We start from the raw sequence: 12,485 nt of genomic DNA on the forward strand, positions 1-12,485 counted from the left end.
ATCTATCTATCTATCTATCTATCTATCTAGAATCTCACTTCTGAACACTCCAACTGTGAGCCACACCCAAGCTATTGTGGATTATTGCTAAGGCCTCCCAACTCATATCTTTGTTTCTATCGTTTCCTCTTCCGTAGTTTATTTTAAGTACAGAAGCTTGAATTATGTTGTTAAAGTCAGTCAGGTAATGTCACTCCTCTGTTTCAAAACTCTGCTCGATGACTTCTCTTCCCAATCATGCAAAGAAGATGCCCTATACTGTCTGACTCCATTAGCTCTCCCATCTGTTAGACTACTCTTGTTTTTCCTCATTTTCTTGTAGGCGCACTGGCATCTTTCTATTCCTCAAACATGTCACTGAGGATGTTGGTTTTGAAGTTCCCAGCTTTATGCTGGAGGCTTCTGTTCTGACCTTTCTTTCTTGAGGCCCTGGCCTTTCTGTCCTCTTCCTTGCACACATGGCCATTAACACCCAACTCTAGGCCATTAGGCATGAGCTTATACCCTCAAGCAAAGGCCTTTTTTAGAATACTGATTACTTTTCTCATTTTGAGCCATTCCTTTGTGTTCTACATGAAATTCCTTTACCCTCGCCCTTTCAGCCAGTATTCCATTTTATTCAACATTTTAGGTGGCTTCTTTGTCAGCCATTTTGCCAGAGCTGAAAGTCTGATGAATTGTTACTAACCAGTGAAGTTACAGCATTGATTTCTCAAAATAATTTTGTCTTTTTCTTGGATTGAAGGATGGAAGACTCCAGACAGGGGACCACATCTTGAAGATTGGTAGTACAAACGTGCAGGGAATGACCAGTGAGCAAGTTGCACAAGTTCTAAGGAACTGTGGGAATTCAGTCAGGATGCTGGTTGCTAGAGATCCAGCTGGTGACATTTCAGTCACCCCTCCTGCCCCTGCAGCCTTACCTGTTGCCCTGCCTACTGTAGCCAGCAAGGGCCCTGGTTCTGTGAGTACACATATCATTCTTTCATTTTAAACAAAAGCCTGGGTGTGACACACTGTAAGATAAGAAATTCTTTCAACTTTTTTTTTTTTTTTTTTTTTTTTTTTGAGACGGAGTCTTGCTCTGTCACCCAGGCTGGAGTGCAGTGGCGCGATCTCGGCTCACTGCTAGCTCCACCTCCTGGGTTCACGCCATTCTCCTGCCTCAGCCTCTCCGTGTAGCTGGGACTACAGGCGCCCGCCACCACGCCCAGCTAATTTTTTGTATTTTTAGTAGAGATGGAGTTTCACCGTGGTCTCGATCTCCTGACCTCGTGATCTGCCTGCCTCGGCCTCCCAAAGTGCTGGGATTACAAGTGTGAGCCACTGCGCCCGGCCCAAAATTCTTTCAACTTGAAGCACCACATTCGTGTGAGTTGCATGCTCACTAGTGAAACAGGAAAAAAAAAAAACTCATTTGGAGACATTAGACATGTTGGTTTTCTGTTTCACTGTTTCTCAGGGTTAAGTCATTCAGCCTCCCTGAGCGTCAGTGACTTATTTATAAATTGAAGAATAATAATACTTGCCTTGTCTATTTCATTGGGCTGATGAGGAGACATCCAGGTGGTGGAAGGAAAACTGTACAAACACTGGCCGATGTGTGAGAATTATCACTGGTAGCCACAGACTGGTTAAAGGGAATGGATATCAATAATATTTATTATACTAATTATTTTAATTATGTAATAATAATAATAGTTATTATTTTTAATTATCAAGCACCTGGAATTGTTCAGGTCATCTGAAATCTTCACAGTAATTCTGCCAGATAGGCCTTATTATACATTTAATAGATGAGGAAAATAAAGTCAAACATCATGTTAAAGACCTTATAGGGAGTAAGTTGCAAAACTAGAATTTGAATTCACATCTTTCTGGTCCATTCCAAACTTACCACTATCTCAACATGGGCTTTTAATGAAGACATAATAAAGTAAAAGCAAAGAAATAGGTTTTTTGTTTGTTTTGTTTTGTTTTTGAGATGGAGTTTCACTCTTGTTGCCCAGGCTGGAGTGCAGTGGCACTATCTCGGCTCACTGCAACCTCCGCCTCCCAGATTCAAGTGATTCTCCTGCCTCAGCCTCCCAAGTAGCTGGGATTACAGGCATGCACCACCACGCCTGGCTAATTTTGTATTTTTAGTAGAGATGGAGTTTCTCCATGTTGGTCAGGCTGGTCTTGAACTCCCGACCTCAGGTGATCCGCCCACCTCAGTCTCCCAAAGTGCTGGGATTACAGGCATGAGCCACCATGCCTGACCAGAAATAGGTTTTGAAGGGAGGGTCCAGGAGGAAGAGGAAAGAAAAGAGAAATGGGCCAGATGTGGTGGCTTACACCTCTAATCCCAGCACTTTGGGAGGCCAAGGTGGGTGGATCACCTGAGGTCAGGAGTTCAAGACCAGCCTGGCCAAGATGGCAAAACCCAATCTCTACTAAAAATACAAAAATTAGCCAGATGTGGCGCAGGCGCACACCTGTAGTCCCAGCTACTCGGGAGGCTGAGGCTGGAGAATCACATCAACCGAGGAGGCAGAGGTTGCAGTGAGCTGAGATTGCACCACTGCACTCCAGCCTGGGCAACAGGGCAAGACTCTGTTAAAAAAAAAACACACACACACACAAAAACAAAACAGACAAAAAAAAAAAAAAAAACCGAAACAAAAACAAAAGGAAAGAGAAATAATTATGGTGGAAAAGGGTGGAAGGCCACTCATTATCATCACCTGAGATGTCATTCTGTGTCTTCTGGGAAGTTGTTGCCTTTCTCTACTTGGAACTGTATGAGCGGAAGTTTTCTATTTGAAATATCAGAACCTTTAAAAAGTTTCTCCAGCCGGGCTTGGTGGCTCATGCCTGTAATCCCAGCACTTTGGGAGGCTGAGGCGGGTGGATCACATGAGGCCAGGAGTTCGAGACCAGCCTGGCCAACATGGTGAAACCTGACTCTACTAAAAATACAAAGGTTAGCCAGGAGTGGTAGCACACGCTTGTAATCCCAGCTACTCAGGAGGCTGAGGCAGGAGAATCACTTGAACCTGAGAGGTGGAGGTTGCAGTGAGCTGAGATCCTGCCACTGCACTCCAGCCTGGGTGACAGAGTGAGACTATGTCTCAAAAAAAAAAAAAAGTTTCTCCAAATTGTGGTTACATTTTCTTTTTCCTCCATTACTCTAGTTCCCTGGAGCCTTCTACTTTGTAGTGAGAGACAAATGTGGATATGTGATAAGTGGAAACTTGATCCATTCAATTATTTACTTTCTCATGTTAATGTTTTGAATTAAAAGCAAAGTATTATGTATTTAGACACGTTACTCCTTTACAGAAATGTTTAAAAGACGAGTATTGAAAGTAAGTCTTAGGGCCAGATGCAGTAGCTCACACCTGTAGTCCCAGCTACTTGGGAGGCTGAAGGGGGAGGATGGCTTGAGGCCAGGAGTTTGAGGTTGCAATAAGCTGTGATTGCTCCACTGCACTCCTGCCTGGGTGACAGAGCAAGATCCTGTCTCTGAAAAAAAAAAAAAAAAAAAAAAAACAAGAAGAAGAAAATAAAATAAGTTTTAGGTTGATATTTTTATATTACTGAACAATAATTAGTGTTACGTTTTGTTTCTAAATTTTTCTTTATGTTCATAGTTCTTTCAGATACAAATATAGCCTTTTTTCTAAGTGGTTATATTAGCTTTCTATTGTTGTATAACAAATTTACTGGTTTAAAACAATATCCTTTGTTAGTTCATAGTTAGTTCACAGTTCCGTAGGTCAGAATTCAGGGTGGGCTTGGCTGGACTCTCTGCTGAGCTGCTGCTGCTTCTTTTTTTTTTTTTTTTTGAGTCAGAGTCTTGCTCTGTTGCCGAGGCCGGAGTGCAGTGGCATGATCTCGGCTCACTGCAACCTCTGCCTCCTGGGTTCAAGCGATTCTCCTGTATCAGCCTCCGGAGTAGCTGGGGTTACAGGCATGTGCCACCACGCCTGGCTAATATTTGTATTTTTAGTAGAGATGGGATTTCACCATGCTGGCCAGGCTGGTCTCCAACTCCTGACCTCAGGTGATCCACCCACCTCAGCCTCCCAAAGTGCTGGGATTAGTGGTGTGAGCCACTGCACCTGGCCTCTGCTTAGCTTCTTACAAAGGCCAAAATCAAGGTGTGGGCCTGGCTGGGCTCTTTTCTGAATGCCCTGGGGACAGTCCATACCCAGTCTCATTCAGATTGTTGGCAGATTCTTGTTCCTTGCGACTGTAGGACTGAGGTCCCTTTTTATGCCAGAGACCTCTTTCGGCTCCTTAAGGTCCCCTCCATTCCTTGTCACGTGACTCCCTCCATCTTCAAACCGCAAGTTGAGTCCTTAATGATTCAGATCTTTTTCATTTCCCTTTCTGCTACCAGCAGGAGAAAACTGTGCCTTTAAAGGACTCCAGTGATGAGATTAGGCCCACTTGGATAATCTCCGTTTTGCCATGTAATATGGCATCAATATGGGAGTAGCACCAGGAATTGAAGGTCATGGGACCATCTTAAAATTCTGCCTACCATAGGTGCTAAGAAAATACTTGACAAACCTTGCGCAGATTGACTATGTACACACAGGTATACCACTAAGCATGCATAATTAAATTTGTTTTTTCCTTTTAGGACAGTTCTCTTTTTGAAACTTATAATGTTGAGCTTGTGAAAAAAGATGGGCAGAGTCTTGGAATTAGAATTGTTGGCTATGTTGGAACATCTCATACAGGTAAATGAATCATTTCTATTTTATATTTGGAAATTGTAAAGGATGTTAAGGTTTCTAGATAGTAAAATTAAATACTTGCAGATTTTAATTTAAATCTTGAACAATAAAACCATGAGTCTATACTAGCAAGCAGTCACTTCTCAGTGATTACAGAATCACATTTTTATCTCAATAGTTTTATAGCTGGCTTGATATCCATTAACAAAGGAATATAATTGGCCAGCTCAGTGTATAATATTTGAATTGTACCTTCTCTTGTTTGTAAAATAGCTATATTATGAATATTGTTAACATATTATGATAGATTAGATTTGTGATAAGTAAATCAATTACTGTATATATTTCGTATTGTAAATGTTACCGAAGTATGACTATTATGTTTTATCACTAAAAAAAAGTTGAAACAAGCATTTTCATTAGAACTGTTTTCTTTTCATGTGAAAGGAATAAACTATGAGAATAAATACACAATTCAAGTATCCCTGACTAAAACTCTCTCAAATCCTATCTGCAAAGCTTTGGTAACTTTCACTATAAGATTTATTCCTTTATTATAAGAGAATTATTAGGGTAAGAAAAAAATAAACCTTTCCACAAATATTTGCTAATAATATGAAAATTCAGAGTTATAAAATGTTCTAGTTTTTTTTAATAGCAAGATTACAGAGTTCATTTCCTTAAAAAAAAAATTGTTATTTTGCATACTTACAGCAGGTGGAAGGATTAAGAGTGCCAATGTATTCAAAGTCCTGAATGAAATTCATGTCAGACCACCTTGTGCTATTTTAGCCTAATGAACTATCTTTTTTCAAACCTTTAGATTCTAAGTGCCACCTTTATTTAGGTTCAGAATTTAATGACATTCAAAAGAGCTCAGTGTGGATTGTATAATAATGTTACAAAAAAACACATCAAGTAGTTTTTAATATGTTAAGTCTGGTTAGAGGAATCATTAGTCCCTAAACTTACGGTTTCATTCCTAAGTGAAAGTGAATGACTGGTAGAACATTGAGAAAATTTAATGTTTATATTACTGGATAAAGGAAAGTATCATTTTACTATTTTACTTCTTTTGTTTGTTTGTTTGTTTTTGTTTTTTTTTTTTTAGATGAGTCTCGCTCTGTCGGCCCAGGCTGGAGTGCAGTGGCGCAATCTTGGCTCACTGCAACCTCTGCCTCCCAGATTCAAGAGATTCTCCTACCCAGCCTTTGGGTAGCTGGGAGTACAGGCATACACCACCACGCCCGGATAATTTTTGTATTTTTAGCAGAGACAGGGGTTCACTATGTTGGCCAGGGTGGCCTCAAACTCCTGACCTCAGGTGATCTGCCTGCCTCGGCCTCCCAAAGTGTTGGGATTACAGGCATGAGCCACTGTGCCTGGCCCATTTTACTTCTTTACCCTCAAAAGTTTTTTGGACTGGGTAATTAGGGGTGGCAGGGAGCGCGTAAATCCAAACACAACTCAACGTACTTTTTAACAAGTAGTCTTTGAAAATCATTTTTGCTTTATTCTATTCATTGGACTTTTGAGCAGTTCTGGAGAGGGTAGAAAAATGAATAAGAAAAGTCTGTTCTGGGATACAAACATAGAAGAAACACTTAGTTCTTTTTTAAAAATTATTATTATCATTTTTTTCTTTTCTGAGATGGAGTCTCACTCTGTCACCCAGAGCTGGAGTGCAGTGGCATGATCTTGGCTCACTGCAACCTCCACCTCCCGGGTTCAAGTGACTCTTGTGCCTCAGACTCCCCAGTAGCTGGGACTACGGGTGCGCGCCACCACATCCGGTTCACATTCTGTAGATGTGAAATCCGCAGATATACAGGGCCCACTGTACAAGCAAACTATCATGGTATGGCAGATGACATACTCAGTTTGTCAGAGGGAAATGGGGAATTGACAAAGAAGGCGGCATTTGAGCTATAAATGGAAAAGAAGGGTTTCAGTAGGTCAAAGTTTACCAAAAGAAAGAAACTAGAAAAGGTAAAATCATGAAAATGCTAGATGTTTTGGGGAAATGTCAAGTGCATGCTGTGGACTGGGCTTGGTGGCTCATGCCTGTAATCCCAGCACTTTGGGAGGCTGAGGCTGATGGCTCACTTGAGCCCAGGAGTTCAAGACCAGCTTGGGCAACATGGTGAAACCCTGTCTCTACAAAAAATAAAAAAAAAATTGTAGCCCCGGCTACTCCGAAGGCTGAGGTGGGATCGCTTGAGCTGGGGAAGCAGAGGCTGCAGTGAGCCGTGATTGTTCCACTGCACACCAACCTGCAACCTGGGCAACAGAGCCAGACCCTGTTTGAAAAAAAAAAAAGAGCCTGGTGTGTCCGGACTTTTATTTTCTTAGAAAGTTGTAGTGGAAATTGAAGTCAAAAAATAAATTTGGGCAGATTATGGAGGGCCTTGAATGTGATTCTATGAAATTTGTATATTATTTTGTTGGCAATGGGAAGTGATTTGCGTTTATTTTTTTCTACAATTTTTTTTTTTTTTTTTTTTTTTGAGACAGAGTTCGCTCTGTCGCCAGTGGAGTGCAGTGCGCAATCTCCTCACTCCGCCTCCGGTTCACGCATCACCTGCCTCAGCCTCTCGAGTAGCTGGGACTACAGGCGCCCGCACACGCCGGCTAATTTTTTTGTATTTTTAGTAGAGACGGGTTTCACCGTGGTTCGATTCTGACTCGTGATCCGCCGCTCGGCTCCAAATCTGGATTACAAGCCACCGCGCCCCTACAATTTTTTTTTTTGAGACGGAATCTCACTCTGTTGCCTAGGCTGGAGTGCAGTGGCACGATCTCAGCTCACTACATCCTCCACCTTCCAGGTTCAAGCCATTCTCCTGCCTCAGCCTCCCAAGTAGCTGGGATTAGACGTGTACCATCACGCCCAACTAATTTTTGTATTTTAGTAGAAACAGGGTTTTGCCATGTTGGCCAGGCTGGTCTTTTTTTTGTTTGTTTTTTTGTTTTTTGTTTGTTTGTCTTTGTTTTTTTTTTTTTTTTTTTTTTTTTTGAGATGGAGTCTTGCTTTGTCACCCAGGCTGGAGTGCAGTGGCGCGATCTCGGCTCACTGCAAGCTCCGCCTCCCGGGTTCACGCCATTCTCCTGCCTCAGCCTCTCCGAGTAGCTGGGACTACAGGCGCCCGCCACCACGCCTGGCTAATTTTTTGGTATTTTTAGTAGAGACGGGGTTTCACTGTGGTCTCAATCTCCTGATCTTGTGATCCGCCCGCCTTGGCCTCCCAAAGTGCTGGGATGGCCGCGGCATTGACCAACTCTGACCTCAGGTGATTCGCCCACTGTGCCCGGGACTTTTTTTTTTTTTTTTTTAAGAGACAAGCCTTAAGCTCCTGGGCTCAGGTGATTCTCATGCCTCAGCCTCCAGAGTAGCTGGAATTACAGGCATGCACCTTTATACCTAGCTAATTTTTAAATTTTTTGTAGAGATGACATCCCACTATGTCACCCAGGCTGGCCTCAAAGTCCTGGGCTCAGGTGATCCTCCCGCCTCAGCCTCCCAAAGTGCTGGGATTACAACTGTGAACAACTACACCTGGCCTACAAACAATGTTTTGAGTTTATTTGGAAATAAAAATGTAAAATCATGCAGATCTATTGTGTTTTATTTTCCAATTTCCCTTCCTGTCCCTGCCCATGGGAAGGCATGCTTTAAAATTAAAGTTTTAAATTTAAAAACTTTTTATAGCCATTTGTCTGTTTCAATGTTTTATTTTATAATATATAAAGATTATTTCATGTTGCTGAGCTCATACTAATTTTTTTTTGTTGTTGTTGTTAAGACCATATGTACTTTTCTGGGCCAGGCATGGTGACTCACACCTGTAATCTCAGTGCTTTGGGAGGCTGAGGTGGGCGGATCACCTGAGGTCAGGAGTTCAAGACCAGCCTGACCAACATGATGAAACTCCATCTCTGATAAATTCCAAAATTATCTGGGTGTGGTGGTGGGCGCCTGTAATTCCAGCTGCTCAGGAGGCAGGAGAATTGCTTGAACTCTGGAGGTGGAGGTTGCAGTGAGCTGAGATCGTGCCATTGCACGCCAGCGTGAGCGACAAGAGCAAAACTCCGTCTCAGAAAACAAACAAAAAGATCATATATAGTTTTCTTATTTCTGTGTCTGTGAAGCTAACATGAGCAGTGATCTAAATATAGGCAGGAAGACCTAGGAGACTCTTGTCATAGTGATGGTAAAAAAAAAAAGGAAGTTTTATGCCACATCAGTAATAAGAGACAGACTGAGAGAGAGTCAGACTTACTCTGGGCTCTCCTGAATTCCAGCTTAAATTAGAGTACATTTCATCAGGGTTCCATTACTGATTATTTTTCCAGAAGAGTAGTCATCAGTCAAATCATTTCAAATTCGGGTCACTTGAGATGGTGACAGTTTGAAATAATCCATCAATTTCTCTGCTTGTGTTCAAAATAGTATTTATCAAACCTCCAGTCAACCCCGTTAGCTAATTAACCTCTTGATACAAATTTTGCAATCAAGGCCTAATTAGAATTTTCTTCCTTTTTCTGTATATCTGTGCACCTTAAGGGGAAGCGTCAGGGATTTATGTGAAAAGTATAATACCTGGGAGTGCAGCGTACCACAATGGCCACATTCAAGTGAATGACAAAATAGTTGCTGTAAGTAACTAACCTCTGTTTTAGGTTTGATTCTAGTTGAAAAAAAGGTTCATCATTATTATAATACATGTGAGGGGGAATAGCTTAATATAGCTTTATAAGTTTTTTTTAAAAATTAAGTTTGTTATACAGTGAAATCTCATTATTTTGGACTCTTCTTCCTACATTAAATTTTTTTCACTGTCAGTGAAGAAAGGATTCACTAAACATATTGGTAAAAAAATATATTTTTTCTATACATATATGTTTAAAAGATGTTGTAGCATTATCCTAGAAAACCCTGCGAGGACCACACTGTGTTCTTTAAACTCACCCATTTTATCTATAATTAATAGGCCATTAACCAGCTCTTTTTATCTTTTTGTGAAAGTAGTTTTTCTGTTAATAATTATGAGTACAACTAAAATTGAGGTATTTTACATATTTAAGAATATAATAATTACCTTTTATCAATTAAAACTGGTCTTTCCCCCATTTAGTAGAAATTAGTTCAATTTATATATACAGTTATATTAATGTCTATACATATGTATACACACACATTGCTTAACATAGAAACAAATGCTGGGTGGTATGTGATTTGAATCCTTGTCCTTCAAATCTATCTAAGAAAGCACATTTCATGACTCTTGGCTTTAAAAGCCTTATGGAGAAAGTTGAAATACTTATAGCTAGCTCAAAGAAGATTGAGAGAGGAAGCCTATTGGTTCTGACAGACTTCAGGAATTGGGCTTGACACAGATTAAGAATACTGTTCTTGCTCACACTTTTTCAGAAAGGTAGAAGACCTATTGGAGGGAGATCGGTGTGTTTCTTGAAAATATCATGTGGTGATATGAATAGAGGGATGAAGTGTTAGATGACCTCTTCAGTTTTGATAATAATGGCTTCTATTAATACATCTTGTGTAATAACTGGCCATCTTTTATGGCATTTTGAATTTTGAATTGCCTCAGAGATTAAAGTCCTTTATATCTCTCAGGCTATTAGTTAAGTGACAAATTTGAATTTGCTTTCTAGTGTGTGAGGAAGTTTCTCAGCATGTTTTACTAGTTTTACATCCTTGTTCAAAAATATATCCTAAAGTCTACATTTATTTTCTTTCTTTTCTCTCTCTCTTTCTTTCTTTCTCTCTCCTCTTTCTTTCTTATTTTCTTCCCCTTTCTTTCCCCCCTTCCCCCTTCCCTCCTTCTCCTTCTCCTCCTTCTCCTCCTTCTCCTTCTCCTTCTCCTTCTCCTTTCTTCCTTCCTTCCTTCCTTCCTTCCTTCCCTCTTTCCTTCCCTCCTTCCGTCCTTGCTTCATCTTGCTCTGTCACCCAGGCTGGAGTGCAATGGCACAATCTTGGCTCACTCCAACCAGTGCTTCCCAGTTTCAAGCGATTCTCCTGCCTCAGCCTCCCAAGTAGCTGGGTCTACAGGTGCCTGCCACCACACCTGGCGAATTTTTGTATGTTTAGTAGAGATGGGGTTTCACCATGTTGGCCACTCTGGTCTCGAACTCCTGACCTCAGGTGATCCACCCACCTTGGCCTACCAAAGTGCTGGGATTACAGGCGCGAGCCACCACACCCGGCCTAAATAGTTTATTTTTGGAATGAAAGAAATTGCCTCATTTTATTCAGTGTTGCTAGAGCTAAAAATAGTAGCTAACTTGAAACCTCTGTTTAATGTTTCTCTTGATGTTTTAGGTCGATGGCGTGAACATTCAGGGTTTTGCCAACCATGATGTTGTTGAAGTATTACGAAATGCAGGGCAGGTGGTACACCTAACCCTAGTTCGAAAGAAGACATCCTCATCTACTTCTCCACTTGAACCACCTTCAGACAGAGGTGATTAATTTGCCACCCCTCTATCCCTCAAGTAGTTTACATTTGGAAGAGTAGTTCAATTATGGAAGTTGCTCCATGCGTCTCAGCAGGAAATGTTGTCCCACCTCGTGTAATGCACTGTTGGAGAAATGAGTCAGCTCATTTGTTCATTGAAGAGGTGTTTTCTTTGTTTACTATGTCAGTCAGAATGGTAGGATGTGCACCTTGACATGCATGCACTAAGCTCTGAGAGCATCTCTAAATGGAGTTGAAAATCATTTTTTCTAAAAGCTTTCAAATTTCATTGATTACATATATTTGAATAATAAAGCTTTGACACCTTTTGTTGGGGAAATCTCATTTGTCTAATGCTTTGACATTTTGCAGACTTCAGGTTTCCTATTACTTTTTTTTTTTGAGACAGTCTTACTGTCTTACCCAGGCTGGAGTGCAGTGGCATGATCTTGGCTTACTGCAACCTCTGCCTCCTGGGTTCAAGTGATTCTCATGCCTCAGCCTCCAAAGTAGCTGGGACTACAGGCATGTGCCACCACACATGGCTAATTCTATTTGTATTTTTAGTAGAGACAGGGTTTCACCGTGTTGGTAAGGCTGGTCTCAAGCTCCTGACCTCAGGTGGTCTGCCTGCCTTGATCTTCCAATGTGCTGTAATTACAGGTGTGAGCCACCGCACCCAGCCAGGTTTCCTATTACTTTTAACAATATATTTTATTCTAATCTGCCTCTTGATTTACTTTTTGAAGTATACTGAGAGAAAATAAAACATGTATTTGTATTTTATGTTTTTTTAGACAGGTCTCACTTTGTTGCCCAGGCTGGAGTGCAGTGGCACGTTCATGGCTCACTGCAGCCTTATTTCCTAGGCTCAAGTTATCCTCCTACCTCAGCCTCCTGAGTAGCTGGGACCATGGGCGAGCACGACCATACCCAAATAATTTACTTTTATTTTTTTTGTAGAGATGGGGTCTTTCCTGTGTTGCCCACGCTAGTCTCGAACTCCTGGGCTCAAGTGATCCACCTGCCTTGGCCTCCTAAAGTATTGGGACTACAGGTGTGAACCACAGTGCCCGGCTGCATGTCAGTTTTTAATTATCAACTTATAAACATATAGATGAACAAAAGCTGATAATCATGGAAACACATATTCAATTTAGAATGAGTGACTTACTGGGTGCAGTAATTCTAGCCATGCTTGGTGGCTCATGCCTGTAATTCCAGCACTTCTGGAGGCTGAGGCAGGAGAATCGCTTGAGGCCAGGAATTTAGGACC

At 41.3% G+C, this 12,485-nt stretch overlaps 1 protein-coding gene across 1 annotated transcript in view; it reads left to right on the top strand.

The window, feature by feature from the left end:
- Positions 1-12,485, top strand: part of PATJ (PATJ crumbs cell polarity complex component) — a 416,491-nt gene that overhangs the window by 40,943 nt on the left and 363,063 nt on the right. Inside the window, exons 8-11 of the mRNA XM_030812925.1 lie at positions 746-964; positions 4,634-4,733; positions 9,295-9,386; positions 11,074-11,215. Of these exons, the coding sequence (XP_030668785.1) occupies positions 746-964; positions 4,634-4,733; positions 9,295-9,386; positions 11,074-11,215 (553 nt within the window). The remainder of the gene's footprint in view (positions 1-745; positions 965-4,633; positions 4,734-9,294; positions 9,387-11,073; positions 11,216-12,485) is intronic.

This window comes from Nomascus leucogenys, chromosome 5, assembly GCF_006542625.1.
Source record: "Nomascus leucogenys isolate Asia chromosome 5, Asia_NLE_v1, whole genome shotgun sequence".
Classification (NCBI taxonomy): domain Eukaryota; kingdom Metazoa; phylum Chordata; class Mammalia; order Primates; family Hylobatidae; genus Nomascus; species Nomascus leucogenys.